The sequence below is a fragment of the Chelonoidis abingdonii genome, chromosome 19, assembly GCF_003597395.2.
Source record: "Chelonoidis abingdonii isolate Lonesome George chromosome 19, CheloAbing_2.0, whole genome shotgun sequence".
NCBI classification, from domain to species: Eukaryota; Metazoa; Chordata; order Testudines; family Testudinidae; genus Chelonoidis; species Chelonoidis abingdonii.
This window is the reverse complement of record NC_133787.1, coordinates 6062765-6090068: the sequence shown is the minus strand read 5'-3', so window position 1 is coordinate 6090068 and position 27304 is coordinate 6062765. Positions and strand designations below refer to the sequence as shown.

Here is a 27304-nt window from a genome sequence, read left to right as displayed (position 1 = left end):
CCGCTGCTGTCTCCAGCACGTAACTGCCTACTTCCAGTTCAGCGGTCGTGTGAACTCCAGAAGTGAGGGGGAGAGCAAAGAATAAGTATAGGGAATCTGCTGTCTACTACTCTTCTTCTCCTTTACCATTCCTGGCGCCCTGCTTCTGGACCATGCAGCCTATGGGATGTAGGCTTTGTAAAGTTTCTGTTCCTTTATAAAAACTGTCTGTCACACACAAGACAATTCCCCACCCAACTCAGCCAAGCACTGCTCCTCAACAGGACCAACAGAACAACAGAAGCGCCTCATCTACTGGTCAAGCTGGCTTGGTGCTAGGATGAGCCAAACTACACTGTAAATTAATCTGTCTGAAGCAAACCCCTGCCCCCTCTCCCTTAAATGCCTTGTCTGACTGAGCCCGAACTGTCCATACAAATGTTGCTGACTCCATTAAGATCTGTTGTGAAATTTCAGGTAGATGGACTTGATTTTGGTGAAGTTCAAAGGTGTGTTGGAGTCAAATGTAGGTATGTAATAGGCAAGCTAGCGTCACCTTAACTAGGCCACTCTTCATCCCACCACTGTAGAGGTGCATTTTAATTAGTGTGGTACTGCTCGGCAGTGGCAGAATGTGAAGTTGGGGCTGGCTGTGCTCACTGGTTTCTGGTGCAGTCAGAGTGCTGTGCTGTTTTATTACAAGAGGGTAAGAAAGTGGTGTTGGTAGCAGAGTCCCTTTTACGTGATTCCTGTGCACCTAGAGTTCCTCTCTTGCCCGCAGTTCTGATCTGGTAGGAGATCAGCTAACTCCAGGGCTGCTTTCTAGCAAAACTGCAGCTGGTTATTTGGTGGATGAGGGGCAGCTAGGGGGTGCCCTTGTCCTATGTTGATTGGTCCTTTTACCCTTCCGGGCAGGGGAGTTCTTAGTTGGATATGGCCTGTCTGCGTGATGGGGAGGGAGACTGCTGTAGAGCATAGGTACGAGGCTGAGCAGACTCAGGTCAGGAACTTCTGAGGCCCAGGAGAGCAGAGTAAGATGTGTAGCCAGAGTTGTTGTTGTTTGCTCTGTACTGGAAGTGGTACACAACTGTTCTTACCTGACTCACCTGTGTTCCCGATTTGTATGTAGCTGGAATGGGTGTTAGCTGAGGAAAGGGACTAATTATTGCCAGACACTGCATCTCTCACAAATTAAACCACCTTAGTTAAGGAGCTGGAGATGCTGTGGCCTAGCCCAACTCCTCCTTCCCCACATAACAGCTGACCTAGGCAACTGCAATGCCATTGTCTCCTTCCCCCTCCTGCAAGTCTTTCCTGTCCCTGCATCCAACATGCCTCTGTACCTGCAGCAAGAAAAGTGGAAAACGTTCAGTTTCCTCCCCACTTACATGCTTGTGCACAGAAGCCAGTGTGAATCTGCAACCCTCTCCTTGTCCTAATTTACTCCTGAGGGCATGTTGTGCCAAAAAAATTAAAATTCTGCACATTTTTTTGGTCAAATAAATGTGGAGACTCTAGCATGGCAGTGGGGAACACAGGCCACTGGCTGCACAGAGGTGAGAGATCATTGTAAAGCTTTCCCCCTCCCCCCGGACAATAACTCAATAGTGAGGCTGCACCCAACCCTGACAGCACAAAGACCAGGCCTACCCCAGGACCCTGCCCTCTATGTGGGCAGGGCAGGATCCAAGTGTGGATGGGCTTAGTGTGGGAAGATCCAGGTGTGAGTTGAGAGGGTTCTGTGGGGGGCAATCTGGGTGTGGACAGCTCGGTGGATCTGAGGGCAGGGGAGATCTGGATCCACAGAGGCTTTGGGGGGAGGGGCGTGTTTCCTGGGTGCAGTGGTAATGGGTCTCTGCAAGGAAGTCCAGATGAAGGTGGTTGGGGGTCAGTGGGGTGGGGTCTGGGTATGGGGGATAGAGCTTGGCAGAAAAGACTGGGTGGGACTCAGAGGGGGGTCCAGATGCTGGGGAAGTGGGGCTCAGTGGGGTGTGGATCAAGGTGGCTCATTGGGGGGGTGGGGGTTCAGTTGTGTATGGGGGGTGTTCTGAGTGCAGAGGGGTGAGGCTCAGCAGGAGGGGCTGGGTATGAAGGGGTCTGGATGCATGAGTGTTGGGCAGATGGGGGGCAGCTCCCTGTACAGAGATCCCTCCCCATGCAGCTAAAGAGCAATGGGTGCAGGAAGCAGGGGGAGTTTGCAGAGCTTCCTGCAGTTGGGGGAGAAAATGTGGGTGAGTCTGACCTGGCCCTGGATGCTGTGCAGGGGAAGAGGAAGTCGCATCCTCCCCAGCCCAGCCAGGACTAGCAGCTGAGCCCAGCACAGGGTACGAGCCACCAGCTGGGTCCTTGCCAGTCCTGCCTCCTGCCCCACAGTGATTTTACCTCTCTGCTGGCTGCCCTGGACACCCAAAACATGACTGCACTTGTGGCTTCCTCATCAGAAAGTCATTTTTCTGCAGGGAAGCAAAGAAATCTGGTAAGGGGTGGGGCATAAATTCTGCTCATGTGCAGTGGTGCAGAATTCCCCCAGGAGCACTAATTGTCAGGAGGATGACATGGTGATTAAGGTTATATTAGAAGTGAGCAATCCACATTCTCCCTTCATTTTCTGACTCACTGCAGCGAGCAGACATGTAATCCTTTTCAGGTCAACTGCACTAGCACTGAGGAGGCAAGAAGCTAGGATCGTGTCCCTGCCAGGAACCGTCCCTACACTACACTGTCAGCTGTGGCCTCTCTCCCTCCCACCCACCGCGAAATAGAAAAAAGAATAATTCCACCCTGCCCCAAAAATGACACGTTCAAGGTCTGTGATGGTAAAAAGCTAAGTTCTTGTATGTTTCTCAGGCAGTAGTTTGGAGAAGACAAGCTGCACCTCAGATTGTAATAAACAGCAGCAACAAGAGATTAAATAGGCGCTTTAGCATAAAGCAGCGCAAGACTGATCAAAGCAATGCATTTTGTAAATGGCAGTAAAAGGGGAGTGGAAAGAATTCTAAGCTGTTGCAGCAGCCAGCAGGCGAGAGATCATAAACTAGCAGCAGGCAAACGCATCGTGTGAAAGCAGTTGCTTCATACAATTTATTTTAAATAAGTTTTATTACAAAACAGGATCTTTTTATTAAAAATACGTAAAAACATCTAATCTTACAAAAGGCTAGAGTTTTTAACTAGACTCCACAGCGCAAGCCCAAGCTTAGAAAGAGCCAAGATGGAATCAAGTCTTTATAATACAGGGAAGATTGACAAATATAGCCTGTCCTCGGTAATGCAGGCCAGCACACCCTGTTGGGTGTATTTGGACAGCTGCTCTAAACAACAGCCTGAACTCCATCCACCCCACCACAAAACGTTAGACAACAGCCACACTTCACTATATAAACCAAAGTTTTTTGCTCGTTTCTTTTCAGTCACTGTAAGAGAGGCTATAACTATTTCAGACACTTCCATGAGCAAATACACTGATCTGTTTAGAAAGGAGAAGGCGGTTTTAAAATAGCTTTATTTGAAGCTTTTTTAAACATTCGATCGCTGCTCAGCAGCAGCCTTACTCCACTGGCACGTTAACAGATGCTTTTTGCACAGCCCTGTATGTCAAGTACTGCATGCAACGTGGGGGTGGGGGCAGTGGTGACAAGCAGAGGGACGGTAGGAAAGGTTTCTGGCTCCAGGGTTCTGCTTCACACACAGTGGGGCCTGTTCTTGCTCTCAGTGGGAGCAGGATTCCAGTCTTTGCTTGACTATGCAAGCGGCAAAATAAATAGATGCCCTGGTCACACATGGGAGAATTTGGCACACACGTTACTGCAGGAGTAGGTTCAGGGAGACAGTGTGATCCTGGAAAGGAGATGAGAAAGGATTGATTCAGTCTTCTAAACCCAGTGTTAAGAACCCTTTGGTCTTTGGCAAGCAAGATAGCGCCACTCTTCAGTTCCTACGTAGTTGCTCCAGCTTTTTACCGCTTCCTGCAGAGCAGTACCAAGTTATAGCTGCTAGACAGCTGAAAGCCTGGGTCATCGCTACAAGGAAAACACCAGTTAAAAGGCAGTCATTGCTTTCCTCAGCTCTAACCTTAACCTCTGTACCTCTCTCCTACCAGATGGATAAAGGTATGAAAGTCACTTAAGAGCTTCAGTTGCCTCTCGAGTTGGAAGAGTTGGATCCAAGGAACTCTGGCTGGCTTTGAGGAATCTTTGGTTTAAGGCCACAGTTCTGCTGGTTTCAGTGGTGGCTGGTCGCTGCTTTTATAAGCCGAGGTTGCAGGACTCATCATGGCAGAGTGCCTGCTCCTTGGGAAAGTTCTGCTAAGGGACAAACAACAGGGAAGGACTAAAACATTTCTGTCTCAGCATTTACCCTAATGAGCAGCAAACTTGCTTTCCTGTGCAGCCATCCCCAACCTCCCCAGCTATAATCAGCTAAGGAGATGATTGGTGGTGTGGGAGGACTGCCTGAGAAACAGCAATGTGGGTTCAGAAGAACATACTGCTTGTATTTTTAGGGAAAGTGGGTGAAGAGGACAGTCCCCTCTGCCATTTGTGGATGTGGAAATCATTGGCAGACCACTTCAAAGTGAACGGATTGTGAGCTTTAGCACAGCAAATTACAGCCCCTCTGGATCCCTAAATGCTGTTTAAATCCAAGAGTAAGAGGCACACGCCCTCACCTCTGAAATTCACCCTTCCCCTGCTTTTGGGTGGTGTGTCAGGCAGCAGCATCCAGTGAACTAGCATGTGAGCAAGTATGGTGGCATGAAGTTTGAATGAAGGCCAAGGAGGACGTCCCTGCATTAAATTACCTCCTATCTAGGTTGTCCCCAACAAACTTTACCCCAGCTGTGTATGAGGCGATGAAGACGGTGGCATAAAGTCTGTGATCTTCCCTTCCACAGCCCTCACTCTGGCAGCAGCCAGCCAGCCAGCCAGCCATGAATAGAGCCGAACAGACGCAGGCCTGGTCATTGCACCGAGGAAAGCACAGACACCTTTGGTTGGTCGGTAGGTTTTAAACCAACAGTTGGGTGATACTTTTTATTCATTTAAAAACAAAGCCAGGGGCAGTGAGATGGGAGAGGCCCCTGGCAGCTCTACTCTCCCTTCAAATCTACTAAAAACCTCCATATGGCAAATAAGTGTACATGCATAAGTGCCACAGGTAGGCAGGTAAAATCCCCTGGGTTCAGCTCCACCAGAATCCAGCTCCAGGGGCATCCATTGCCAGCAATGGAGTCCATACTGTCCACGGCCAAGCTTGGTGCCCCTATGTGGTGACTTGAGTCTCTGGGTGGGGCTTTATTTCTACAGGAGTCTTGGTTCAGAGATGGGGGAAGGAGAACCGGCACCTGACAACCTGGTTTCACAGCTGCAGTGGAGCAACCTGTGTCCATGCTTCCAAGAGCTTCTGCCTGTGCCCGGGAGCCTGGAGAGAACTGTCTTCACCTTTGGCTCTTGGATCCCACAGAGTCCTGCTCTCTCCTGAACGTGTGACTGTGCCCTGTCAATCCGATGGGAGAGGTGTGGGGGAGGAGGAGAGAGTCTTTTTCCGTTTTCACATCTCTTGAAACGCAGGAGTTCTCCTTCACACCATGAGCTCATTGGGTCTGGAGCAGATCCTGTTCCCCAGCTGAGTGTGTCTGTCACACAGGGACTGGCCTCAGCTTTCCTAGAAGGAAAGAAAAGAGCATCAATACTATGGCAAAGGGAAGAATGCGTAATTCCTGCCCCAAACACCAATGTGCAGACAGTGCTCCTAGGGTCTGAGGGCTTCTCCCTGCTACCACCAAGGAAAGCCCCAGCTGTAATCCTGGCACATGGATTGCCAAAGAAAAAGTGCCCTGCATTAGAGACTGCAAACCACCTCACACCGTTTGAGACACAAGCCCCACCTTGCCAGTTACTGAGCAGACCTGACCGTCCCTCTTTAAGCATTTGCCAAAGTAGAGACCTTCACCGCTTACAGAAAGCCTTAAGCCCGACTGCCCTCCATACCTGCACATGCTCACCTGGAGGCCAGGACTTCTCCTAATTTCAGGCTGAAATCAAAGTCAACACCACAGTTTCATTGGAGACGAGGTTACACATGTTCCCGCCCCCTGCAACCAAGCCTTCCCCTTCTCCCACCTTCTCTCTCAGTGCTACAAGGAGGAGAGAAGGTTGGCAGTGGGATTCAGAGCAGTGCGCAAAGGGGATCAATTGAGGCTGGCTATGTAGAACCCCCTTCTCTTTGTGCCCCCTTCAGGAAGGGCTGCCAAGGGTGGTTTTTGCTGAGCTGCCTTGTCAAACTGTGTGGCGATTACTGGTCCTTAAATGTGAGGCGGTGACAGCTTGCAGTCTGCAATGAAAACCTTTCCCTTGGTCAGCACCAGCTCCCTACCACATGGATGCTGGAGCAGAAGCAGAGCAGGTGGGATTTAGATTTCAGACCAGGCGGCGTCACTACAGAGTTAGGATTAGGGTCCTCTTCAGAGAAGGGAGGTGGCAGAGGTTTAACTGGGACTGTGCCAGATAATTTGTGTTTAGCTAATTAGCTTATTCCAGGCGAATGAGCAGTCAGTTCTCTGCTGCAGTAGCCCCAGCTGTTACCAACCCTCCTTTCCCTAGTCATATCTATTCTGAAATTTATCTGGAGAACTGAATTGTGAAGACCCTCAAAGGGCAACATGAATAGAGCACAACACATCAGAACAGGTGGACACCTCAGCTCCTAGGATCGCTCTTCGCACACCGGGACTGGATGTACCAGAAAAGAGCTGTTGGTCACAGTTCAGGGCAACTGCTCTGTATTTTCCCTCAGTGACCCAGCAAGGGCACCAGGATTCCAACTCCCTTTCTTGGGTGGAGACCCCCATCTCTCTCCCTTCTGTCTGGAGTATTTCCAAGCTGCAAAGTTCCCCGCCTTCACTGTGGTATGCCCAGCAGCAGAGACAGACTGCCCAAGCACAGCTGCTTGCTTTCTCTTCAGAGATGGTGAACAGTGTTTACCACATAGCTCTTTCTAAGCAAGCCTATTTTATTCTTAAGGTAAAAGCACCACACAGAAAAGATAGTAAAAACAAGGAAAGAACCTACACATATGCTAAAAAGCTTACCAGAGATCACCCCAACCCAAATATGGTCTCTGGCAGGAGTATTCCTTCACTCCCTCCCGCCCCCCACACACCACCCAACAGTTTGCCTTGTGGTTTCAAGTTCATCACAGCTTCAGCTCAGAACATGCACAGTCTTACAGGGCTTCAGTAGGCCCTGCCCTTCCAACCCTTCCCTAAGGGCTCGGGCCCTCTGTGGACCAGAGGTCCTGTCCATTGGCTGGAAGAAGGCCCTGAACCAGTTTAAAACCAGGCTATTTATCCAAAAATCCCTTCTTTGTCTGTGGGTCCCTAGAGAATCTAATTTGAACTAGTATATGGGCTCCTCTCCGAGAGGAATGGCTTCAAAGAATGGATAACCAGCGCAATTACTTTAGTTTGTCTTAATTCCCTAAGGTTTGTCCAGGATATAATCAGTCTGTCACACCATCATCCACTCATACGAGCCTCCTAACTTCTCCCTGTTAGGGGCTTGTGAGTTTACTCTATAGCCTATGTGCCTGAGCAGCTTGCCTCAGTGAGATCTAAGGGCTCTGTCTGCTGCTGCAGAGCCAATGCCCACGCATTTATGGTAAGACAAGCCCTCTGGGTCAGCCTTTTGTGCAGACAATGCCTTCAAAAGAAGTTCTCTTCTTGCTGGGAGGGACTCAGAAACCATAGCTGGATGTGGCAGTGAGAGTGGGGATTAACAGGCAGTGAGTTCTATGGGCCTGTGGTGCCCATGCTCCACCTATATTTAGGAACATGGGCCTGGCTCCACCAATGTTTGGGCTTACTGCACGTCAGGGGGCCATGGGGTCCAGGGCAGCCTGAGGGGTTAGTGGGGGTCCTGGCGCTGGCAGCAGTGAGTGACCTGGCCCGAGCCTGCCCCACTCCACTCCACCCCACCCCACTGGTTCCTGGTATCGCTCAGGGGAGGGGACGGAAGCTGGAAAGAGGCGGGGCAGGGCTTCGGGGAAGGGGTGGAATGGGGGCAGGGAGGGGCCAGAACAGGTGTGGGCTGAGGCCAGGTCGCTTGCTGCTGCTGGCATCAGGCCCCCCGCTAACCCCTCAGGCTGCCCTGGACCCCACGTTCCCCTGAAACATGGGGCTCCCCAAAGTGCCCCGGTTATTCCTATGGACAGGACAGCTCTGCTTGGACCCGTTCTAGGCACTACCAAAAATTATACAAATCTGGCACCCATGGGAATTAATACTGGTTGGACAGAGGGTGAAGAGTCTGGAGTTTGTGGTTCACATCCACATGTATCAGGAAGCATTACTGCAAATAGGGGAGCACAGAGAGGCCAAAGGAGACCTCTCCACTACACCTACCTGAAGTCTGGAGCTTCCTCCGGAATGAGCCTGCTCGTCTTGTAGGTCTAGGAGAAGAATGCGTTCGAATGGAGGGCTGTGCTGCCACTGGTGAATCATTCTAGAGAGAGAGAGAGAGAGGGAGACTGGGCTCAAACTGCAAAGAAAAGCTACAGTGACTGCACCATTAAGGATTTTTTAAGACAAAATCACCCTACTGGGCCAGCCTAGTCAATCTGCCACTTTCTAGGCAGTCATGTGAAGAATGCAGGATGAGCATAATGGGATCGCTATTGCTCGAGGCAGTCAGAAAATGGGCTGTTGTATTCTGAGCAGGCTGGTGTATTCTGGAAGGCCACTCAGAGGGAGTTCAAAAGTCAGGCCCTGGGGCTGGTGAGAGAGGGAGAAAGACTGTTCCAGGGTGGAGGCGGTTGTGCGTCGCAGAGAAACAGAACGTGAACAGTGCACCATAGAAATGAACAGAACACCCTAATGAAAGGCAATGGAAGCGTGCAACAGGGTTGGTTAGTTACCTCTAAGTGCTCCTGACTAGACCAGGACACTAGTTCTGCTCTCCGGGATACAGGGCCCAGTTCCACGGAGCGAACTCGCTCAGCGAACTTTAGGGAACAGAGAGTCTCGCTTGTGTTCTTCTCCACTGGAGAGACCTGGAGCCAGACAGAAATACACAGCATTCATTGCCCTGAACATTGCTCCTCCCTCCCAACATTCCCACGCTGCTCACAGCGGGGAGCTGCCGATCTCTGGCAACAGGAGGGGGGCAGGACTGGAAGAGCCATGTTCACTATCGCACAGCAGTTACTGTGTGAGGCTCTCAATCACAGCAAGAGTATTTCAGTGCTGCTAGGACACTATGATTAACAACAATCATTTCCCATTATAGCACTGCACACGTATGTGGTGCTTCACAATCAGAGTCACATGTGTTCCCTGTAACTAACACGCTCTTTGTTTTTAGGAAAGCTGCAATAAGCTACAGCAGCTGGCAACTGCTCCGGGGCTCTTCCGTAAGGGACTAGTGGAGACACGGGTATTCTAGTGATTCAGTGGTGAAATTCCTGGTGGGGAGGAGGCACACAAGCTGCAGGGAGGTTTAAAAAGAAAACAACCCCAAGCCACCATGAACAAATAGAGGTGAGTAGAGAGAGAGACTCTTAAGAATCTGATAATGTCAACCACAGAAAACTACACAGAGGAGAGGGGGAAGCCCACCCCAAAGAGTCATGTATTCCCTGGCCTGGCTATCTTTAGAGCCATAGTTTAGTACGAGATTTCTCAGACTTGCATATACAAGTAGATCTCTGTGACCTGCCCAGTACTAGAATCTGTGAATGGATTTACCAGCTTTCCTCTCTCCTCTCACGCACAACAGAGCTCTCCTTGAGTAGCGCTCTTAGAGAGACGATTGAAAAGGGTGAGTTTTGCTGGTTCTATTTCAAGATTAAGTCTTTTCCTCACACCAGTGCTCCCAAATATAGTGTAAACAGACAAGCAGGCAGGGCTGACTGAATCTCATTGGATGCCCCTACTTCTTGGCTCTGATGCTGGCGGAGTGCCATGATGGACAACGCTGTGCTCCTCCTCTGTCACTAAGGCTGTGTCTACTTTGAGCGGGAGGTGTCATTTCCAGCTCGAATAGACGTGTGTGAACTAGCTTTGATCCCACTTCCATACTAAAAATAGACGGGTAGCTGCAGCAGTGTAGGTAGCAGGCTGGGTTGACTGCCCAAGTCCACCCCTACAGTCCTCAGTCGGATTGTACTTAGGGTGACCACTGTCACGGCTACGCTCTATTTTTAGCGCACTAGAGGAGGAGACTCTCAGCTAGATCTGAGTGTCTCCTAGAAGAAGGCCCCTTCCATTGCACTGGAACCTTTCCCAAGCTACTCTGCAGTGCCTAGGGGAGTAAGAAACGGAGATGACCAGGGAAAGGGGAGAGGAAGGCCATACATTTACACAAAACGTAACTTGTTCCTCATTCTTCATCACCAGCACAGACCCAACCAAGTGCAGCTAGTCCACAGCGGCACTGAGAGAACTCAAAAAGAGAGGCTGTTTGGCACTGGTGAAGCCACACCTGGAGTATTGTGTCCAGTTTTGGGCCCCCCACTACCGAAAGGATGTGGACAAATTGGAGAGTCCAGTGGAGGGCAACAAAAATGATTAGGGGGCTGGAGCACATGAATTCATGAGGAGAGGCTGAGGAAACTGGGGTTGTTTAGTCTGCAGAAGAGAAGAGTGAGGGGGGATTTGATAGCTGCTTTCAACTACCTGAAGGGGGGTTCCAAAGAGGATGGAGCTCAGCTCTTCTCAGTGGTGGCAGATGACAGAACAAGGAGCAATGGTCTCAAGCTGCAGTGGGGCAGGTCTAGGTTGGATATTAGGAAACACTATTTCACAAGGAGGGTGGTGAAGCACTGGAATGGGTTCCCTAGGGAGGTGGTGGAATCTCCTTCCTTAGAGGTTTTTAAGGTCAGGCTTGACAAAGCCCTGGCTGGGATGATTTAGTTGGGGTTGGTCCTGCTTTGAGCAGGGGATTGGACTAGATGACCCCCTGAGGTCCCTTCCAGCCCTAATCTGCTATGATTCTAATGTTGGAGAGGAGACTGTAATATGTTCTGGCCTGCAGCTCTTTCATGTTGAGACAGGAGCATGGTTTGAAGTGGGAAGTAAAGGCTTGTAGGGAAGCACAGGTGTCTGTAGCGGACGTCAACAAAGAAGGGCACACGGATGGACAGACACACAGAGTCTGAAGACTACAGTGGATCTATGCCAGTTTACACCAGTGGAAGAGCTAATCCTAGTGGTGTGTAGGAGAATTTTCCATGGAGCACTTGCCTCCAGAAGAGGGTGCCACTCCTCAGGGTGGTAACTTTGAGGCTGTTCCCAAAAACTGAAGGGCAGTGATTGATTCCTGAGTCTGGTCAAAGGCAGCTATATAAATACATATTGTGTATTGCCCCAATCAAACCAAACGGAATGAAGCTGCTTAAATAAATGCCCAGTGACCATATAAGCCAGTTAGCGGATCAGATTAAAATTGTATAGTATCATTTGTTGCACTGCAAACTTAGAAGTGTGGTTTCTACTCTAAAAAGTGACTGTGTAAAAATGGCACCTCCTTATTCATCTATTCCCCATGGGACATTCAGGGTCACCCTTGATCATTTGAGTAACTAAAACGAGTTTTTACTGTTCTTTACTCCCATTATCCCTGCAGAAGCCATCACAGCTACGAGAGAGGAAGCCACATTCTGTTCCTACTTATGCATCAGGGACAGACCTGCTAACTAGGTTCCAGGCAGTTACACCTGTGCAAACTCACAGACAGCAACAAGACTGCACAGGTCTCATTGATGGCAAAATATGAAGCCAAGGGGGTTTCTCAGGTGTCACTAAGCCATAATTTGGCCAGCAGGCCCTGTATTACTGGTGATAAGATGGAATAAATCCAGCTTGACTCTCAAGTTGCTGGCAGTTAGGAAAAAAAAAAACCATCTTTTCACTTGTAAACAGCACCGTTGATTAAAATTAGAGACACTGCACATAGAATCCCACAGTGCCACTTTCAGAGGAGAACCACACCTCAAGTGAAGCCTTATTGTATCTACTAATCCAAACTAAAGCACCTATATTATGAGACCACAAGCCTTCCTATGTCTGTTCCTCAGACCTGTTAAGAACCCAATGAGATTCTGGACTATGAAGTTCTGGACTTCTCTTGTAATTGGCTTTTGGTCAATTTAAAGTTTCCTGATTCAGTCACCCATCTCTCCTTACCTCATCTGCCCAGTTGACCCCAGAACCCACCTGCACCATCATGAGAGTTTTGCTATCTCCGCTAAGGGAGTCTTGGAGTAGGTAGGTCAGTTTGGAGTTGCGGAATGGCACGTGACCCTGGCGAGCGCGTAGAGCGTAAATCACATCTCCTAGTGCTGACAGTGACTTGTTGATGTACTGGGCCTCCCGGAGCCTGCTTCCCTCTGCACCAGACCTGCCTACCCGTTCAGATCCAGCCAAGTCCACCAAGTTCAGCTTCCCTATGACCAGCCAAAACACAAACACACACACAAACTTAATAATCTCGTGCAGCTACCTGCTCGACCCACGTGGAAGTGCTGGCCACAGTGGGGTCTGTCTAGCAATTAATGAACATCCCCATCCTCTCCAGTTAAGAACTCAACACACCTGGAGCTTTATATTGGTATGGAGAATTGGGAGTCCCACAGATCAACCCGCAGCTTGGATTTTCATTACATTTCGAGTTGATGAAAGAGGGCCAATTGATGGGACTGTACAAGCTGAGCTATCTGTCAAATTTACATTAGCCTGCCTTTGCGGGTTGCCTACATGGGATACAGAATCACCGCACAACTCTGCAATGCATGGGGGCAAAAATTCCTTCTTCACCCTTGAAGAAGCATGAAATCTGAGCACCTTATCTTAGCATGTATAACCACAGATGTTCTAGAATAGCTAGGCTCTTTTTCAATCCAGCTATACAACCCAGTCCTGATCAGCAACCCCCTGAGTATTCTGCTCCCAAACACTGACTCCCAGTAATGCTAAATTGTGTGGCTTTGTGTGTCAGAGACAAGCATCCACCAGGCCAGTGGCACCCAGTTCTTTGTTCACTTGTTACTCACTTCAGCAGTTGAACTCAAATCTCCAGGCCTGTGTCATCCAAGGACAGGTGTGATCATCAGCCTCCCCCTCTGCCTCCTAGGAGACACTAACCTGTGGTTCTGAGGCCTGTGCTGTAGTCGAGTCCTCTTACTGTGACGATGAGGAGGGCGTGAGACCGTGAGCTGTGTTCGTTCAGGCTGGTGTACTCAGTCACTCTGTTTGAGTGCCCAAATTCAAACACCTGGGAGAGAGGCAAAAAGATGTGAACCTTTGGATTTCACTGTGTTGTCTGGACAGCAACTTCCCCTATCCCAGCTACATTCACCGCTTTCTTAAATGGCAACAGGGTGGGCAGGTCTTTGGCAGATCTTCCTTGCTGACACTCGGCACCACTACCTAACCCATTTTCTGAGCAGAACGTGAGTGAACAGCAGACCCTTTCTTTCTTGCAGATGCTCATAACCCCTGGCAAATATTAACTCTATTCCTTCCGCAATGAAATCATCAACCACTGACCTTAATTGCTCACAAAAGATATTGGATTGACAGTAGCACTAAATTAATATTAACCCATAGAATAGGTATGGTATTTGCATCCTCTTGTCCCTATGCTGCCACCACTGCTCCAGCAGCTGGTCTGTTCATAACAGAAGGTCTTGAGTAAGTCTCTCTAATGCACAGGGAAGTTCACTTCGTCCCAGCAGGTGATCCCCAGCTGGCTCACCCCATCTACTAGGTACCATCTCTGCCCTTCCCCTCCTGGGTTCTCCATCAATCAGGATGTTTTTACCTTGTTAATATCCTCCACACTTTGCACCTGGAACTCAGTCAGTCCTGGTACATACAGCTGCCCGCTGCCATCCGGGCATAGTTTGATGTCCAGCTTCTCCTGAGGTTCCTTCCCAAGCAAGTCCCTGTAAAGACAGGCAAGGTGACCCTCCCCTCAGACTCGTGTCATTTTCTATTCCCTACACTAGCGACTTACAAAGGTGAAAGGTATGAGGCCTTTCAGCCTGACCACCCCTGAACTAATCTCCCCAGCTAGGAAACTGCAGACTGTGTCAGGCCAGGCTGCCTTGCTTTGCTCTGCTCTGCAGTTCTGCCAGTGGTCAGGTTTATGATCTAGAGAGGACAAGCTTTTTCCAGCCGTTGGAAGCCAGGGTCCCTCCTCAAGCACGTTTACCCCAACTGTTGTCCACTAAAAACTCTGAATTGGCTTTGGGTGAACAAGCACAGACTAAATACTAGCTACACTAGCTATATGATTTTCAGAGAAATCATTGCCCACTGGATGCTTCCTCATCTATTTTTAGTCTCAGCTCTTCTCTTTTCTGTGTGTGTTATCTGTCTGTCAGGCATGTAACAGAACCCATCCGTATAGCGCCCCAAACAGATCCACATTCAGAAGTTCCACTCCCCTGTTTCCACCTGATCCGACTCATGTAGTTTGCAGCTTTTATTATCTCAACAACTGACAGTCTCCTTCTCAGGTTCAGCCTACCCAGTTGTTGTATAATTAAGCCATTCCTGCAACGTCTTTGCTGACACCCTTCTGTGCTCCGTTCCACCCCTCACCCCTACTCCTGAAGGAGACAAGAAGAATTCACTGGAGGAAAATGCTTCTCATTCTCTGAGACTGTAACTCACAATTTCCAAACGTGCCAAAGGCACAAAACACAGGCAGAGAATGTTAATGTAAAAAAGCTTCCAATTAATGCCTGTTGGGGTTTCCACATCTATTAGCGGAAAACGGGGAGGCAGAGAGCACAAGTACGAAGGGGAAAAATACAATCTGACTGCTGGCAGATGTTTTAACAGGTGTTGGTGTGAGCGAGAGACCAGAGACACAGAAGGCATTCTAGGAACCCGAGGCTTGGAAAGAATTCCAGGCAGGAGTTCTGAAAGCCCTGTGTGCTGAGAAAAATCCCCAAGTCAGCTAAAGCTCCGGGACTGGAGCACACATCAAAAACAGCATGTACAGCCCAGAATCAGTTTGGTAGTTTAAGATTTTGGAGACACCATATGCTTCTCAATTACCTGTACATGGGAGAGAAGAGACTGTGCACTAGACAAGTTGGAGGAGGAGAGATATAGGAAGCGAACCTGCTTTTTCAACCATTAAGCATTTGCCTAAGCACTACAAGTAAATTCCCTGGTAAAATAGCCAGCCTGGTTCAGAGTTCAGGTGTGTCATTTATGCACAGCCCTGCCCAGGCACAGTGCAGAGCCGCCGTGCCCTGGAGGAGCACCAGGAGAGATTGCCCTTGTCTTTGCAGGGTTACTCAGCGCACACACTCCATGTCACCCATTAAGGGACACAGATATCCCACAGTCAAGCTTCCCTACAGACTCCTACCCCTCCCAGGCTCCCTTCCTGTTACCTGAGCGCCTCGTTGTAAATCTCTGCCACACTGACAGTGATCGTGTAGCTCCAGTCAGATGCTTTCCTCTGCACCTCGGAGAAGAGCAACTGGAGTGCTCGCTGGTTGATTCCTGGGTTTTCAGGAGTTCCCTGATGATCAAGAAAAAAATCTCACATGTGACATCAATGGAGAGAAAGGTGTGACAGAGTGACTGACACAAGACTCACCACTGAGCCCATAAGGTGTGCAGTTGTGAGGACACCGGTAGGATATTACACCATGATAAAGCTTGGAACAGGCATCCATGATTCACTGTGGAATCACCAACATCCACCTCCCACGCTCATGGCAGAGAAGGGGAACAGCCAGAAGGTTGCAAAACAACCAGGTTCCAACCTTCTTCTTCAGACTGTTCTGCTGCCGGCATTGTGCGCTTTGTTACAAACTTGGGAGATGCATAGTCAGGGCTGCTGTGCATGGTTATTTGGGAACAACATCATTCTTGGTCACCGTGACAAAGGTGGAATTTACACACATTTACCCATGAGCGTATCCATTACATACAGTCATCTAGGGACCAATCTATCCTCACCCTTCCTTGAGAAATGATGACGCTGAACTGTAGAATACAGGAAGCAAAGCAAGAAGACACACTGAAAGGAAAGATGGAGGGAGACAGAGAGAAAAGGTGAGAAGGGAAAATTTACCTCCATAGTATATGTCTTGCCTGCACCTGTCTGTCCATAGGCAAAAATACAGACATTGTAGCCATCAATACAGGATGTGATCAGGGCCTGAACTTCCTGGAACACCTGTCAATGGGAGAGAAATAAAAATGAGCAACAGCTGACCCTCCAGCATAACCACTCCCCCTGCCGCGCCTCTCACACAAATTACACTGGGCATTGACTGGCTGTGCTGAAATCTCATTTCTACATTAATTTTTTGCATATCATGGTGATGAAAGAATAGATACTTTCATACCAGCAGGAGCAGAGAGACAGCTCTCGAGTCTGCTCGAGTTCTACTCTGCCTGCTTATTGCTCCTTTGGAGGAAAGAGTTGCTTTAGCTTCTCTTCTCCATCCTTCCCCTACAAAATAAGGGACCAGTGAGTGAGCTGCGACCTTATGAAATAATTATGTCTCTACTCATGTTCACACACACACTTCTCTTGTGGTGGAAGTCCATGCTAATGTACCAGTACAGAAACATGTGGATGTACTTACATCTTGCTGTGTTGCCTGTGGGGAGAAAACCTTGTCCAATTCAAATGAGACTTGCTTCCCCTTGTGCATCAGGTGCAAGATAGCATCATCGTCAGGGTCAAAGGTCACCGAGTTGGCTGCTTCAGGCCCTTCCCCATCCTCTGCAGTTATTGGCCGGACTCGGCCAAACACACGGATATTTCCTTTACAAAGACAAAAATACAGAGACGCGCTCTCGATCAGCCTCCTTCCCACCAACTCTCTCTTATCAAAGGGCATCAGACAGCAAAGATGCTTGACACAATCCACTTCACCTCTCTCATTCTCTTCTGCAACTCCAGATCCCAAAGGTGGAGATTTAGGGTAACACACTTCAAGACCACAAGCCAGACTGTGCAGACTTCCCATAAGATAGACGTGTTGCTCGTGCCCTGCACGGAATATGTGGAGCGCGTGTGGGAGATGGAGTCACAAGACATTGTTGTCTGCAGCAGGCCATGAATCATGTCCCTAGTAGAGCACAGTGAAACTACGGTGGTCTGGAGACAGCCCACAATAGGTTACTGTGCGAAAGAAATGCTTCCGCTCCAGTGCTGAAGCTTTCGTTATTGCCCTTCTGGGTAGGTCCCCCAGGACCAACGATCCCAGTCTGATCCATGCCTGAACACGTCTAACTTCAATCTAATCACAAAGCTTGAAGTGGGACGTCTCTGCCCTCCTGCTGCATTAATGTCACCCACCAAAAAGATCAGCCCTACATCGCTGTCTAAACAATCTCTCACGCACACACCTTTCAGCCGCACCAGTTCATTGTGGCATTTCTTGCGGAGCTGCAGCTCCCTGCGGTATTTCCTGAGTAGCTCCCGATTTGTGCTGTTCACCTCCTCAATGGCTTGTCCAATCTGAAGAGGAGGAGACACCAATTATGAGAGAGGAAAAAAATCAAAGTAGTATGGAGAACCCCCCACTACACACACACAAACACACACACACACCTTCACAGTGCAGGAACTAGCAAAGGAATCTAAGAAGGGAAACATGGGGGATGGTCCCATGGCAAAGAATCAAAGAGCATCTGTCTCCTCATGCTCACGGTGCAAATCTAATTGTTGCAGAATCAAAGCAATAGTGTTAGTCCTGCTCTACTGCAGAGCAAGGAATCTCCTGCCATGCTCACCTCTGCCCTGGCATTCTGCAGAGCTTCCTGGAGTAGCAGGGGGAAGTCTCGGACCTGCCGTTTCAGGCTGTTGTAATCATTGGTGAGGGTTCGGAGTGCTGGCTGGAGTGTGAGAAGGTTTGTCCGGACCCCTGCAAACAAACAAAAGATCCTTGATAATCCTCACGTTAAGGTCCCCCTTGGAAGGTGATAAAGCCCTTCTCCTGTTTGGATGCCTTCACTTGGAAGTGTAGGTCTGAACTCAAACTACCAACAGAGCGGATGGCAGGGATGTGGGGAGGATTCGCTAATGTTGCTGGGCATTTCTAAATCCAAGTGTGGCTTTCCTCCAGTAACTCCTAAGGAAGTCCTGCTGCATATGAGAACGTGAAGCATCACCTGGAAAGCTACATTCCCCAGTACCTGTACCACCCACCCTCCCACCCGTGTCAGGTTGTTGTGGGACTTGCTTCCCCTGTGCCTCACCTGCCAGGTTCTCATGCACAGCTTTCATTTCTACTTGAGCACGTGCAAATGCCTCTTCAATGGCCCGGTTCTTGTCATCTTCCATGTTCTGCATCTCCTCCAGCATCTGTCCATGTGCCTGCTCCAGCTCAGACTCATACAGCATAATCTAGGAAGGGACCCAAACTGCAGTTATTACTCTGTGACAGAGGCCAACCCCAGCAGGATTGAATCACTCACCCACCCACCCAACATTTCATGCAAAGTCTTACCAGAGTTTGTTCAAACTCTTTTACTTGTACCACGAGGCTCGGTGAGTAAGTCAGAAACAGTCAATCAAAAAGGGCCATTGAACAGGGAGTAATGTGACCAATGGAACTTCTCCACGTTGTTCCCATATACGTTCCCGGTGTGACCCAGAGACCTGAGCTCTGAGGTTGGATGCAGTTTGCTATGTTCCTCTGTAGCTGTTTCTCTCTCCTTTTCCACCTGCACGTTATATATTTTCCCCATTCTCTATGCAGTACTGAATACCTGAGCTCTGAGCTGGGCTGCAGTCTTCTGAGACTTCTGCAGCTGCTGTTCCATCTCCTTCAGCACCTGCCTCTGCATCTCCACTTGCTCCTGCAAGTGCTGATTCCGTGACTGGGTCTCACACAGAGCCTGCTTGGTCTTGGATGACTCCACTTCCACCGTTTTGATGAGATACTACAAAAAAATTCCCAATACGAGCACTTGAGAAACTCCCCATCATCAGGCCTGGGACAGATATGGCATTCCCCGAATCCAAGGCATTCCCCACTGAATTTTCAAGGAAGTTAATCCACAAGGACCAGATGAAACTGGCAAGCTCCCTGGAGCTCAGTGCCGATCTGCACAACCACCATTACAATCTACCGTAACTTTAAACAGGTAGTGGCATCTTTAGCGCATAAAGCTGGAACTCTTACTTAGATGACAGATTTCACCTACCCTAAGCACCTTGTGCGCTGCCAGGATTCTGTATAAGCTACAGACAAACAACAAACAGTATTCAAACCACCTGCAAGCGCCTAGATTCTCTGAGTCAACTGCTAGCCCATTTTATACCCCCTTTGATATCAAGGGCTTGATAGGGGAGAAAGCCTGCCAGGGTTTGGCCCTCTCGCTCTAAACGGAATTTAAAGACACGCATTCTGCTTGGATGTTGAACAGCAAATGGGCAGAATGATCGGAGTCGCCCTGCAAAAATGATTTGTTGCATCTCACCTTTATCTGCTGGGGTTGGGCTTTCAGGCTAGCTATAGTCTCCTGACTGTCCCGCAGCCGCCTGCTGAGTCGCTCCTCCTCCTCAGCCTTCTCGGCAAGGGAGTCCTTTAAGCGCAGCTCTACCTCTGCCAGGCGATTTGTCTTCTGCTGCACTTCCAGGTCCAGCTCCGACAGCCTCCCCTTAGCCTCCTCCACCTCCAGCTGCAGCTGGGCCAACCTTTCTTGCAGCCTTGCATTCTCCTGCAAACCGAGTTGGGAGGGGGTGAGAGGAAGCCAATTTTCATGTGATCAGCAGGCAGAGGCGCAGGCACATGATCCATAACGAACAGTCTGTATGCATACACCCCAGCCTCGTGACCTCTCTACCTGGATGTGTTCGCAGTCAATGCATTTCACATGCTGCTTCTTCAGCTTCTGAAGCTGTGCCTCACATGACTTCATGTCTTGCTTTAGGTGCTCGTTCTCTGCAACGAGCAGATTCCGATGGTTTTCCAAGTCAGTGCCACCCTGAAAAGGGCAGAAAAGGGGGACCAAGTGTTTGTTAACTCAATATTTTACTTTTAGTCAGTGGGTCAAATTCTGCTCTCTTCCTACACCCCTCCAATGCATTTGACTTGAGTGGAGTTGCACCATAAAAGAAAGAACAGGATTTGGTACAGTATCGTTAATTATTAAGGATTCTACCCTTTTCACAAACTATACACATACGGTGCTACTGAAATGCAGCCAGCTCTGGGGTGAAGGGCAGAATGCAGCCACTGAATACCACAGTAATAGTGGCATGGGAAATGTTGTCAGGGACACAAGCAGCAAACTCCTGCTATGGAGAAGAGTGCCAGGGCCTCTGTTTTAAGGCTGCATTGGACAAACTCCCATTTAACTTAATGGACTTCAATTTATCTACCTCGGGTCGGTCAAAATCCATCCAAATCAAACCTATGGTTCTGGGAGTATTTCATTCATCGTCCTTAGGCTTCTAAACAATCCCCATTTGCACTAAGATTTCCTTCTTTTCTCTCCCTGTTTTACTGTCTCATATGTAAAATACTAAGGAACCAACAACTTCAACCACGAATGTAACAATCTCCTCAGGGAAAAAAGACATGTAATGCAGATAAGTATTAATTTCCAAGGGCTCACCAACTCAGAACGGAGTCTGTTCACTTCTTGAGCTTGATCCAGAAGTTTCCCTTTCAGATTTTCAACCTGTCAACACAGGCACAAGTTGACTAGGCTGGTCCCTTTTGTATTTTGACCACAAAACACCTCCTCCCAACACACACCAGCTCAAATTACACATAGCTTCACTTGAAGCTGCAATGCGCCGGCAAAACCGGGAAGTGCTTCAAGTCATGAACTTCCTACAAGCCACACAGAGCCAGACTGATAGACCAGGTAGTTATGAGTTGTGGACTCCCCTACCCCAGAGAAAGCAGTGCCCAAGACTATATTGGAAGGATGCTGGCCCTGAGAAGACGACTTACCATACCAGCAATCCCCAAATTACAAGGGGTGCTATTCATCATCAAACAAACAACACACTCTCTTTATTTCTACTAATACGACTGTAGAATACCACAGAGGCAGCTTTTTGGAGAGAACTGTATATATAACAGCCCCGGCTAACTGAGCTCCCACTGAAAAGATCAACAGAAAGTGGGAACATTCAAGCTGGAAAGGGAATAGACTTATCTGGTCCCTTACTCCACCACCTGCTATCAGAGCAGATACCTGGCAGTATCTGCTCCAATCCAGTTTTAGTTCCAAGTAGTGGGACCCCCTACCAGTTCCTAGGAGCAGATTATTCCTCAGAGTGAGACCACACGGTTAGGACTATTTTCTGATATTCAGCCAAAGTTTTCTTTGCTCAATTTCATCCCATTTCCTCTGATAATTGCTTGCACATTTGAGTGCTACTCACACCACATACTCATTTTCTGCCTCACTGTACGTTTGAGGATTTAAAAAAAAAAAATTAAAAAAAGATTTTTTTTTTCCAGGTAACCTTCTCTGCCACATGAGCATTTTGACAGTTTGTCCTCCATTCTTTCACCAAATCTTGGGAGAAACTTTAATGGATAAAAATGCTGTTTCTTATTGGAGAAATCTTCCACCCCAACTGTGCTCAGAGATCAAAATCATCCCCTCCTCACTAGGGGTCTTTGCTTTCCTGTATCATAAAAATGACCATACTGGGTCAGACCAAGGTTCCATCTAGCCCAGTATCCTGTCTTCCAACAGTGACCAGTGCCAGGTGCTTCAGAGGGAATGAACAGAACAGGTAATCATCCCCTGTTGACAATTCCCAGCTTCTGGCACTTCTTGCTTTTTCTTCTAGGAAGAGGTCTATTACTTTCTTTTTCTAGCAGTGGCTTTTAAATTCCTTTTATATGGTGAGGTTCTTGAAGGAGACTCTTCCTAAACAGACATCAAAGAATATTTTTTTCTGTGTACAGCACACCATTTTCATTCCATGTGTGTATGAGATATTTACTCCAGGGATAAAGTAGATAGAAGTCTGCAGGCAGGGCTTAATTTGTTCCAGGGCTTGCTAGGGCTGAGCCTGGCACCTCGCAACGTGGCAGTTCAGAGTCCCGGCATCTCTGGGCCTGCTGCATCAGTTATAAATGTATAAGAATTGCTTGAGCCACATCACCTCTTTCATTAGAAATGAAGCACTGTCTGTATGTTACTAGTGTGCCCATCTTCATACTCATGAACAAGAGAAGCAGGGAATTTTGGCAAAACGTATGGGATTTCTGCAGCGCTCTCATTTAGCTTTCAGCTCTACCTGGTCCTATTTTTCTATCAGTGTCAGACAAGGAAATCCATTGAAAAAAATGACTATGGTGCAGTTTCAGAGACGTCACACCAGCTACATCACAGGACCCCATTATTTTTACATTATAGTGCCCCATTGTGTGCTGTGGCTTCACTAAAGACAAAATACAGTGTCCTTGCCCCCAAAGCACTTACAAGGTAAGGTCTCGTCCTGCAGTGAGAACCACACAGCCAGACCCCTGCACCTGTGCTGAGCCCCACTGACTCCAGTGGGGCTTCACACAGCTGCAGTTGTCCATCGGCCTGAAGCAACCTGCAGGATAATAGGCTAAATTTGACCAGAACCGGTGATATACGGTAAGGAGGACTTTTGCCGATGATTACACCATGCACATCATGTTTACCCTCAGGACAGCTGCAAGTGTCCACATTTCAATATTTAAGAGACTGTCTGACTGGCAGCCTTTTTGTTCAACATTAGTGCTGCCTCTTGCCAGCCAAGTTCCGTCTCATGGTCAGAGCTCTCAATCTCACAGGACGGCAGGAGCGTGAGGGTTATGGCAGCACTGCGCAGAATTGCATCAGAACAGACGCATGGATGGAACCTGAGTTACTCTAAGGTAGCGCAGGGGAGCCTGATAGACTCCCAGAGGATTATGGTAAAGCCAGGACGAAACTTGTGTTTCAACAGCACCTGCCAGAGTGCTGGAGCAGCCACAAAAAGTGAGCTAAACCCTGTGATGCTGACAAAGCAGGTGCCAGCTCATGCCAGGTGCCCGTGTCTCAACTGAGCACTGATAGATACTCAGCTGGAATGAGGGTGTGTCCACACTACAAGATTATAGCGATCTAGGTTACATTGCCACAGCGCCACCACAGTGATGACATCGTGTTTGCATATCCACACTATGCTCCTTGCGGGGGCAATGTGCATCCTTCCCAGGAGCGCTTGCACTGATTGAACTGTCAGTGCGGTGCATTGTGGGGCGGCTTCTGTAAACCAGCAACAGTCGATGTAAGCAACGCAGTGTCTACATTGATAGTGTGTTGACCTAAGTGCTACGCCTCCTGCGGAGGCGGAGTTATTAAATTGGTGTAATGGGTGAGTTGCATCTGCAGGAGCAAAATGTTTGTGTAGACACTTACAGAGTTAGGTCGACATAAGTTGCCTTGCTTCGCCCTAACTCTGTAACGGAGACCACGGCTCAGTCTGGCTCACCTGTGGGTTAAAAGAAGTATTCGAGTTCTAAAAATGGCCTGAGCATCTAGACTTTATTGAATGCTTTTCAACGGTTGTGTGCATTAATCTCCCTTATATCATCTGCATACCATATTGTAAGGTAATATCTGAGCATCTGCATTGTAAGCCTCTGTAGACTGGTGAGAGTCATTAATAAGTGTGCAATGCTGGCCTACAACACAAGGTGTCATGTCCTGTCCCACAGTGAGGACCCATCAACACTAGAACTACTATTGTGGAACATCAAAGAAGATAAAAGACTTTGCTAATTGCTTCCCCCACCCATCCCATGAAGAGAAGACATGCAAGTGAATTCCTCCCATGAGGTGAGCTGGCAGCTCAAACATCCCTACAGAGGAGAAACTGTATCTCTATGCTGCTTAGACTCCAGAGGGCAAGACTTCTAGGCATAAGCATGGGGTCCCCCTGCTGCTTAGCGTGGGTTAGCTCTAAGGGACATATGGAGCGTGCTTATTATACAAACCTCTATTACCTTTAGAGTGTGTGTATGTTTACCTGCTCTAATCTCGTAAATAACTCTTTTGTTTCCTTTTCCTAGTAAATAAATCTTTAGATAGTTTGACAGGATTGGCTACAAGCTTTGTCTTTAGTGTAAGATCTAGGGTGCAACTGACCTGGTATACGAGACTGGTCCTTTGGGTCTGGGAGTAACCTGACTACTGTTGTGACTTTTGGTGCAGGGCACCATCTATCACAAGAGCTAGCTTGCCTAGGTTGAAAGATAGCTCAGAGTAGCCAAGGGACCCATCTACGGGCTGGTCTACACTACGGGGGAAAATCGATTTTAGATACGCAACTTCAGCTACGTGAATAACGTAGCTGAAGTCGAATATCTAAAATCGATTTACTCACCCGTCCTCACCGCGCGGGATCGATGTCCGCGGCTCGCCATGTCGATTCTGGAACTCCGTTGGGGTTGGTGAAGTTCCGGAATCGATATAAGCGCGCTCAGGAATCGATATATTGCGTCTAGATGAGACGCGATATATCGATCCCCGAGCAATTGATTTTAACCCGCCGATACAGCGGGTAGTTTAGACATAGCCTATGACTCCACGGTTAGGCTGTTATGTTGCCTGAGAAGTTTACACTTGATAGGTGAAATCTAAGTATAAAACTCACAGCCAATTTGGGTTTGTGACTTGCTTCTCAACAGTCTGCCCTGGGATTGGTACCCACACTCTTGAGCCACTCCAGGACAGCTTCCCCTCTCAACCCCTCCCCACCCACACACATACACACGACTTCTCCCAAGTGTACATTCTGGCTCTCAGTCTCCCCTCTTTGATTAGTGTAGAAGCAGTGTCTTCCGACACAAAGATCTGGTGGTGTGCACTTCTCCATATAAAGACCCCAACTGTCTTTTTCCCCATCTTAGTGCTCAATGCAGAATGAAGGCCTGGGGGGCAGAGGAGGGGGGGCAGAAGTGATCCCATAGTAGCGCTCTGCCCCCGGCTTTAGTCAGAGCAACCTCAAGGGGTCTCTAACAAATCTTTTGCTTCCCATGCCTTCCTATGAGAGCAGACAGAGCACAGCGCACTCAAACCACATCCCTTCCCTCTCCCAAGGATAACCAGTACCAACCCTGGACACAACCCCTAAAACAGGAGCTAAGAGGAGGGTCAATGGAGTTTTTATATCAGCTTGGAAGGTCCCCTGTGCTGGGAGCAGATCCCACCAGAGAACTGAACCCAAACAGTCTTTCTAAGATGGAGTTACTGTTGACAATTGGCTCCCCTTGACAACAAATACTCGTTTTTACTTTTTAGCTTATAACAAAGGATCTTAATGTTTTCCTACAGAGTGAACCATTTCTTAACAGAAAGAGACTCAGGCCAGGTCTACACTGCGACTTTAAATCGGTTTAATGGCCGATATACCGATTTAACGCTGTATCCGTTCACACGACGTCGTCATTAATATCGAGTTAAACGGCTCCTTAAATCGATTTCGGAACTCCTCCCAGACAGAGGTAGCGCTAAATTCGATAGTGTATAACTCGGATTAGGGTCGTGTGGACGGAATCGACATTATTGGCCTCTCTAGAGGTATCCACAGTGCACCACTGACACTCTGGTCCGCAATCCGAAACTCGGATGCGGAGTGCCGGTAAACAGGAAAAGCCCGAGACCTTTAGAATGACATTTCCTGCTTTCACGTGTCCAGCTCTGACAGTACGGTGGCGATGCAGTTCAAATGCAAAAGTAGCTCCTGCATTGAACCTTTACGGGAGATACTAGATCTGATCGCTGTTATGGTGAACACAATCTGTTTAATCAGAGCTCCGTTTAAAGAACAGGAAATGCCAAAAGCGTTTGAAAAAAACTCCAGGATACACAGCGGGTGTGTGACAACCGTAACGGAAGCCAGAGACTCAAACGGATGCTCATGGAGGGAGGGAGGAGGGGGTAATGAGGACTACAGCTAGCAGTCTCCACAGCAGTCTCTGAAAACTATTTGCATTCTTGGCTGAGCGCCCAATGTCTGTAGCTTAATACACGGTGTTTGCGTGGTCACGGAACAGCTCGTCAGTCTTCCCCCCCCACGCACGTGAAAAGAAAGTAAAATAATCCTTGATCTGTAAATTCACCCTGTGTGTACTGAATGCTGCTGGCAGACGCGATGCTGCTGCGGTGAAGAACAGATGTTTCTGCCCCATCAGGCACTGTGTCTCGACCCGGAAGTGAGAACTATGGGATAGCTGAGGAACAGCTACCCACAGTGCACCGCTCCTGAAATCGATGGTAGCTTTGGACCATGGACGCAAACAATCGATTTCGTGATCCCACTGTGGACGCGCTAAACCGATTTTATTAGATCTGTTTTGTAATATCAGTTTAAGCTAATTCGAAATAATCGTGCAGTGTAGACGTACCCTCATTAGTGCTTCCCTTCCACCTGTGATCATGGAACATCCCTGTGGCAGCCACAGCAGGCAAGTACAAGGGAAAGAAATGTTAGCAGACTATTCGCATACTTCAGCTTCTTTTAATAGCATTTAACAGCTGGAAACAAAGAGAAGGAGCTGATACCCTGTGACCACCCAGCTCTCTGCAGCCCCTCACTGATCTGTGGACCACAGTTTGGAACTGCTGACTTAAAACAAATACATGTTTACAGTATGCTACAATTAATTAAGCTCAATTAAGTTACACCCATCTAATGAGGTGAGGTTAGAACTAGTACTTAAATAAGTATTACCATATTCTGAGATGCCACTCCACACTAGCTGTTCCATTTAAAAAAGTACACTGAGAAGTCATATATTGCCTAAAAAAATATAGACAAACTTCTACAAAACCGAAGACCAGTAGAATTAGTAGTTTGTTTTTAAACAAGATAGTCTCCAAATATTGCAGCACTGTGCAAGTCCATGAGGACCAGAAAGTGAAGAAAAAAATAAACAAAAGTTGCAACTGATTAATCTATTTTCATTGTCCAACCTGAGAGAAATGCAAAGAACATAGATAAGGGATTAAAAATATCACTTTTAATAATTATTTTAATATCCATAACTTAGATTTTAATATATTTTACTTCCCTTTAATATTGAAAGTTTATACTATTTCAGTACAACAGCATCCCTCTAAAAAGAGTAGAAACCTATCAACACTTACAATAGTTGGTCCTTATAGTGGGGACACAAAAACAAGAAAAAAATCTATCACAAGCAAGTCTGCATTACACATAGTCATCTATCTGTGACTGGATTTATATACTTCATACCATTCCAACTTGAAATGTCTTTAGAATCAATACTATTCACAGACAAGCATTCACCTGTGACACAAAAGCCACTCAGAATGAGTGATTATCAGTAC

The 27304-nt window shown here is 48.1% G+C and overlaps 1 protein-coding gene across 7 annotated transcripts in view; it reads right to left on the bottom strand.

Moving 5' to 3' along the window:
• Positions 1-3049: 3049 nt before the first annotated feature.
• The window catches only part of KIFC3 (kinesin family member C3), a 43198-nt gene continuing 18943 nt past the window's right edge, over positions 3050-27304 (bottom strand). For 3 of the 7 annotated variants that reach the window (XM_032784850.2, XM_075073654.1, XM_032784892.2), the window contains 16 exons: positions 20582-20647; positions 19808-19948; positions 19442-19681; positions 18728-18901; positions 18215-18362; positions 17750-17880; positions 17363-17474; positions 16594-16775; positions 16074-16178; positions 15385-15515; positions 13794-13917; positions 13115-13244; positions 12188-12417; positions 8890-9024; positions 8378-8477; positions 4805-5640 (listed from right to left, as the gene is read on the bottom strand). In XM_032784850.2, the coding sequence (XP_032640741.1) occupies positions 5615-5640; positions 8378-8477; positions 8890-9024; positions 12188-12417; positions 13115-13244; positions 13794-13917; positions 15385-15515; positions 16074-16178; positions 16594-16775; positions 17363-17474; positions 17750-17880; positions 18215-18362; positions 18728-18901; positions 19442-19681; positions 19808-19948; positions 20582-20647 (2175 nt within the window). In that variant the 3' untranslated portion in view covers positions 4805-5614. The other 4 variants (XM_075073655.1, XM_032784867.2, XM_075073656.1 and 1 more) reach the window with 4 other exon arrangements.